Source organism: Mus pahari, chromosome 12 (assembly GCF_900095145.1).
Source record: "Mus pahari chromosome 12, PAHARI_EIJ_v1.1, whole genome shotgun sequence".
NCBI classification, from domain to species: Eukaryota; Metazoa; Chordata; class Mammalia; order Rodentia; family Muridae; genus Mus; species Mus pahari.
In genome coordinates, this window is record NC_034601.1 from 78607882 (window position 1) to 78614980 (window position 7099).

The window sequence follows — 7099 nt, forward strand, 5'->3', positions numbered from 1 at the left end:
TTTTGGTTTTTCGAGACAGGGTTTCTCTGTGTAGCCCTGGCTGTCCTGGAACTCACTTTGTAGACCAGGCTGGCCTCGAACTCAGAAATCCGCCTGCCGCTGCCTCCCGAGTGCTGGGATTAAAGGCGTGCGCCACCACGCCCGGCGTGAATAGGTTTTATGCTGTGACAATTCACCAAAAATGCAAGGAAAGCATTTAACATGGTAATTAACCTATTGTCATTATTATGTTTAGATACTGAAATCACTAAAATTCACTGGCTCAGAAATGGTGGAACAGTTCTATAAAAGCGAACTGTGTGTGTGTGTGTGTGTGTGTGTGTGATCCATCAGGATAAAGGCAGCAGAGAAACACCTGCCTGTAAGATGCTTATAAAGCGCCGGGCGGTGGTGGTGCACGCTTTTAATCTTAGCACTTGGGGGGCAGAGGCAGGCGGATTCCTGAGTTCCAGGCCAGCCTGGTCTACAGAGTGAGCTCCAGGACAGCCAGGGCTATATAGAAAAAGAAAAGAAAAGATGCTTATAAAGCAGGACAGTAATTTACGTGGCACGCAGTGTTGTTACCACGGTGAACAGCCACATTAAAACGGGGCTGCTACCGGAGAAAGGGTGCGTTCAAGTGTCTAGAGCCACCTAACATATGGCCATCCGAAGCCTGCCAGGCCAGCCAAGTTCGTGGCAAGTTCAGGGTGGCCAGAGTGAAGCAGGAAAAGCGAGGTGAGCTTGAGGCCAGAGACCCAACGGGTGCCACCGACCTGACACCGGGCATAGCACCGACGGGCTCGGGCCGTGGCAAGGAGGGACGGAGCAAATGAAGCCCACGCTTGCTTCTTCTCGCCCACAGCTCCTCCTCAAGCTCGGTCACCCATGAGGGTCGCACGGGGACTCGCTGTCACCGTTTCCCCATGACACCTCCCTCCCGGGGCGCGCTCCGTTTCCCCGATCCGGCGTGAAACGTCGTTTGGGTCCCAACTCCTCGACCTGTCCACCCGCGGGGACGCACACACGGGGAGGTCACACGCCTCCCTCCCTCACGGCCTTCTGAACACCCGGGCCGCGGGGCTACCATCCCCACGGGACTCACCCTGAGGTTCCCCTTAGTCCGCTGCTTGTTCTTCCCGCCCATGGTGGCGGTGGCAGCCGGGCTCTCTCAGTCTGCAGAGCCGAAGTTGACACGGCCGGGGCACAACTTCCGGTCCCTCGCGCCGGAAGGGGACTCAGTGTAGCCACTTCCCCCTCGCCCTCTCCCAGTCTTTCGGCTTCCTACTTCCGCTCCCGCCTCCCCGTCAGGACTCTGACCATCCGCCGCCTGAAACGTAACAAAGAAGGCCACGCCTGCGTGAATGGCGTCACTGATGACCAATAAGAAGCCAGCATTGAGCCCGTGGCGCCAAACCTGTCCGAGGTGTTTGTAGTGGAGAGATTTCCTTCCTAGTGTGTGGGGATTTGACTTCGGCTATATTCGCACAAGAGAGCATTAGAGAGTGATATGGAAGCAACCGTATTAAACAGTACTAGAGGTAAAGAAAGTGATGCGATCACCCGCATGAAAAACAGACTCTCAAGCTCATGGTTCCATACTAAAGTGAGGCAAGCGTTACTTAGGTCATGGAAAAGAGCCCATAGTAAGTTGGACCAAACTGACAATATCTGACAGATATTGATAGTATCAAACTTTGAGTGCAGCTCATTGGTAGAGTACTTGCCTAACAGACACAAAGGTCTGGCTAAATTCCTTGCATACCCTCAAAATACTCTAAATTTACGAACATCGAAAGACTATCAGTAATCTATTATTACATGTCTTGATGTAATGCAATAGAAAGTATTCTTGAAAAAGAAAAAAACGAGTCTAACTGAGCTTCAGTTTAATTTACAGAATACAGAGGTCCATTTCAAATGGCACTGGCACAGCCAAAGAATTAAGAATGTAGGAAATTCTACCACCTCACCCCCTCCCTACAAATGGTCTCACTAACAAATGCATTGACAGGAATTTGGGAAGAATACATTTTAAAAGCCCTAAGACAGATCTTGCAAATATAATGTGTGGCTCTTGTTTGAATCAAAGTATAGGCCAATTAAAGGAACGTGAACTTAGATTGGATTTTTTTTTTTTTTTTTTTTTTTTTTAAGAATTTATTTAGGCTGGGGGGATAGCTCAGCGAATAAGAGACTGCAACAAATCCCAGCAACCACATGGTGGCTCACAACCACCCATAATGAGATCTGATGCCCCCTTTCTGGTACAGCTACAGTGTACTTAATGTATAATAATAAATCTTTGGGCCAGAGCGAGCAGGGTTGATTGAAGCGAGCAGAGGTCCTTAAAAAAAGAAGAAGAAGAATTTATTTTAATGTGTGTGTGTGTGTGTGTGTGTGTGTGTGTGTGTGTAGTGTGTGTTCACGGTCACGCACCCATGAACCTCAGAAGAGAGTATTTTATCTCCGGGAGCTGAAATTTCAAGCCTTTGTGAGCCACTTGATACAGGTGTTTTGAACCCAACTGAGTCTTCTGCAGCAAGGGTTCATAAACCGTTAAACTTTCTCATTGCATTCAAGTACTAATAAAGTAACATCTCAAACATTTTTTTGGGAAAACTAGTTGCTGTTTGAGGAAATAACTAAATATCTATTGCATGCCTCACTAAAAAAAACATTCAGTCATAAGTAAGGGCTAGAGTTCAGTGGTTAAGGCGTTCATAAAGGCTCAGTGGTTAAGGAGTTCATAAAGGCTCAGTGTTAAGATTGCTTACTGTTCCTCCAGAAAACCCAAGTTCAGCGTCTAGCCCTCTTGTTAGGCACCTGTATAAACCCAGTTCTGGGGGAATCCAACACCCAATTCTGACCTCCATAGGTACCCATGCACATAAATATAAAAGCGAATATGTTTTTAATGAAGCCATAAGATATTTCATAGGGATACACATAAATGCCAGGGAAGTACAAAGAAATATGGCAGTGCTGTACACTTACAGGAGAGGGCACAAACCACCAAAGACCAAGACTGTAATCAGCAGTCGGGCAGTGGTGGCGCACACCTTTAATCCCAGCAGGGAGGCAGAGGCAGGAAGAGATTTCTGAGTTCCAGCCAGCCTGGTCTACAGAGCAAGTTCCAGGACAGCCAGGGCTACACAGATAAACCCTGTCTCCAAAAACCAAAAGCCAAAAAAAAAAAAAAAAAAAAGACTAATCTGCAACAGCAAAGGGATGGAAACTCTAAAAAGTTTTATTTAGTAAAAAGACAGAAACATTATTGCTAGTCACTGTCTTGTTCTTACAACTTTTCTTATACAATGTATAATGTATCTTGGAGTCCAGGCAGTGAGTGTGCTCACCTTTTATCCTAGCTCTGCTTGGGAGGCAGTGGCAGATGGACTGCAGGTTCCAGGGCTAAACAGAGGAAACCCTGTCTTAACCAAAATCAATCAATCAATTAAAAATTTAAAATCTTCACGCACACTAAAAATCATATGAATAAAAACAGAGTAGGGGGGCTGGTGAGATGGCTCAGCGGGTAAGAGCACCCGACTGTTCTTCCAAAGGTGCAGAGTTCAAATCCCAGCAACCACATGGTGGCTCACAACCATCCGTAATGGGATCTGACGCCCTCTTCTGGTGTGTCTGAAGAGAGCTATAATTGTATTCATATATGTAAAATAAATAAATCTTCAAAAATAAAATAAAATAATAAAAACAGAGGGGTGGGGTGACTAACTTGGTAGAGTGCTTTCCTGGCATTCCTGAAGGCTGAGTTTGATTCCCTACATTAAGCAAACCTGGTCTGCTGGCCCACCCTCCAGCACCAGCACTGAAGACGCAGAAGTAGAAGAGGAGAATCAGAAATTTAAGGTCAGCTTTACACACTTAAAGTTCAGGGGCAACCTGGGATATATGAAAATCTGTCTCGAAATAGAAAATATAAAAAAAGAAACACATCAGGTCACATAGGCCTGAGACACTCCCCTACCTTCATCCCCACCCATACTCCCACTCTTCTGGGACCAGGGGAACAGGCTCTTCCAGATAGCATAACAAAGAACAGCCACACGCAATCAGGGAAAGTGAGGTCTGTCACATTCTATACTAACTAGATTCATTGTTCTTTTAGAGTCCTTATCCAGAAAGGTCTTGGGACTTTCCAAACACCTGTCTCAGTCAGAAATAGAAGAATGCATTGTGTCTTTTAGTCTAGTTAGGTGGCATAAGCCAACCCTGGATCCACTGCCTCCTAACAGAACACATGCCCCCTCCATACTTCCTTCAAGATGGACCTTAAGAAGGAGCTCTGCTGCCACGCCCACTCTAGTAGTGACTCACAACAGGTCTAAAAACCTGGAGTCCTGAGGAAAAAGAGTCTCAAGGAGACTCAGCCTCCTGGAATCCTGGCATTTCCAATAATCTATATACACGAACCCTATCCACGTTAGTATGGTGTATGCTCTCTTTCAGTATTATTAATGCCTTTAAAGATTGAATTTTTACCATAGGTGAAGTTTCCACCAGTGTTCCAAAGTTCTAAAAGATTCTTTAAATCCAGGGAGCTCAGAATTCAGGTTACCTATTCATTAACATTCATTAAAGACCAGTGAAACTGATTAAGCATCACAAAGAACAGAGCCAAGCTCAGGGCAAAGCTTAACAAGGCCTAGGAAATAGGGGGGTTGTGGTATTGCACTAGCAGAACCCCCCCAAAACAGGTTTTTCTGCTAGGCCCAAAGGAACAGCATAATTGAGGATTTACTGGGGACCCCTGACAGTGGAGTTTAACTATTGACTAGCCTTGCACCTGGCTTCCTCCTCAAGCTGCCTGGTCCCACCCCTGGTCTTTTGTTGTATTCAATCCTTTGTCTTGTGTCATTGTAACTGCGGATGTATCCTGCCCCGCTTTTCTTGTTTGTTCTGTATTAAAGATGTGCTGCTCATTTTAATCAATGCATTCAGTTTTACACTCTCTCATGTCGAACTGTCTATCACTCATTCGCCACTGAATCCTTGCTCGCCTGCAACCAAGAAACCCGTTCCACGCAGATAGGAGACCTAAGTGAGGTCCATGTGTGGCACTCTGCTCTCCCTAAGCAAGCCTGAAATTCTATTTCAGACCCCACCCACCCACCCACATACACCCCTCTTCTGCCTTTCTGACATCCTAGGGGCCACTGAAAGAACCAGTGTGTGTGTTGGGGCGGGAGGGCTATGAGGGGTGGTGTTAATAGGATCTGGAGAGTGACTGGACAGAGCACCTCACCTCTCTCCTAAACCCTGTCTCCTCCCATATTCTAAAACCTAACATACTACGCTTTTCATGTGTTATGCTGGCAAAACATCAGCAAGCACTGATGACAATATGGTCCAGAGGGAAAGCATTTCGATGTTCCAGTTCTCACCGTTGTTAGGAGGGGCCCAACATCTTATGGTACAGCATTTGCTGTACCATAAGAGGATGTTTGGCCTTCATCTGCTTGAGACAAGTTCTTACTCTGTAACCTAGGATGTCTTCAAATTTTCCACTCTCTTGTCTCAGCCTCCCAAGTACTGGCATTATAGGGTACCATGCTCACATTTTTTTCAAATACACTAATTTTCTTTTTTTTTTTTTTTTAATTTATTTATTTATTATATGTAAGTACACTGTAGCTGTCTTCAGACACTCCAGAAGAGGGGGTCAGATTTTGTTACGGATGGTTGTGAGCCACCATGTGGTTGCTGGGATTTGAACTCAGGACCTTTGGAAGAGCAGTCGGTGCTCTTAACCGCTGAGCCATCTCACCAGCCCTACACTAATTTTCAAACAGAAAGATTTGTGAGGACCAGAGTCCCACCACATAGTCCAGACTAACCTGGAACCCATTATATAGACCAGGATAGCTTGAAACTCAGAGATTCCCCTGCCTCTGCTTCTGGAGTGGTGGAATTAAAGGAATATACCACCTCACCGGGGTCAAACAAGTGTCTTAATTAGGAGGTCAGAAAATCTGTACTCCTCTGTTACAGGCTATCTGAACCTGTTTCTGGTTAGGGTGTGTCTCGGCCCTTAGCACACACCTTTAATCCCAAACAATAAAGGTAAGTTAATATTTGAGCTCAAACTAAGTCTCTCTCTCTCTCTCTCTCTCTCTCTCTCTCTCTCTCTCTCTCTCTCTCTCTCTCACACACACACACACACACACACACACACACACCTTCACACACACCTTTAATCCCAGCATGCTGGAGGCCAGAGCAGGTAGATCTCTGAGCTCAAGGCCAGCCTGGTATACAAAGTAAATCCCAAGTCAGCCAGGGCTACGCTTTTCGGCCCCGTCTTAAAGAAACAAGAAGAAAGCATTTGAGCTCTGCTCCTGCCCCAGTCTTCGGCGATGCAAGGCCAGATAGGGGCCAAATCTAAACACATGGAATTAGAAATGAACCACAAACACCAATGAGGAAGGCTTTATACTGTTTGTACTTTAAAAGACAGGGTAGTTTCAAACTTCTGACTAACTTCTGGCTACTGATAACAAGCACAGAGTTTAAAATTTCATTTTATTTCAAAGGTCTGGAGACAGGCAGGGATTAACATTAGATCCACACGTGACAAGGTGTCTTGTACAATGATATTTCTAAGATAGCTTGGCCCTTTCTCCTTTCTCCTTCCATCACTTCAAGGTCCATGGCAGAAGGAGAAGAGAAGCAAATTCATCCCCGGAAATCCTGCAGCTGTAACCTACAGCCTAATGTAGCTGCAAGAGAGGCCAGGAGGGTGAACAGGCAGCTTTTCCAGGTTCCTCAGTAAAGGCACAAGAGTGTTAGAAATCCCTAGCAAGTTGAACCATCAAAATTGCCTTCACATATAATTTGTCTTTCAAGTTTCTGTATGAATAACTGTTTTTATTTTTGTTTTGTGAGACAGAGCCTCATGTAGCCCAGCTGGCACCTTGAACTTCCAATCCTCCTGCCTCTACTTCCCAAGTGCTGGGGTTACAAGCATGTGTCTTTATATCCAGCTCGCCTCAAGAAATTTCCACCAAGCTGTAGAGAGGGCTCAGTGGCTAAAAGGGTGCATTGCTCTTGCAGAGGACCCCAAGTTTGGTTCCCAGCACCCACACAGGGCACCTCA

General features: G+C 45.8%; 1 protein-coding gene across 1 annotated transcript in view; it reads right to left on the bottom strand.

The window, feature by feature from the left end:
- The window catches only part of LOC115065080 (E3 ubiquitin-protein ligase listerin-like), an 11074-nt gene extending 9876 nt beyond the window's left edge, over positions 1–1198 (bottom strand). Inside the window, exon 1 of the mRNA XM_029544340.1 lies at positions 1085–1198. Coding sequence (XP_029400200.1) covers positions 1085–1126 — 42 coding nt within the window. The 5' untranslated portion in view covers positions 1127–1198. The remainder of the gene's footprint in view (positions 1–1084) is intronic.
- Positions 1199–7099: the final 5901 nt, after the last annotated feature.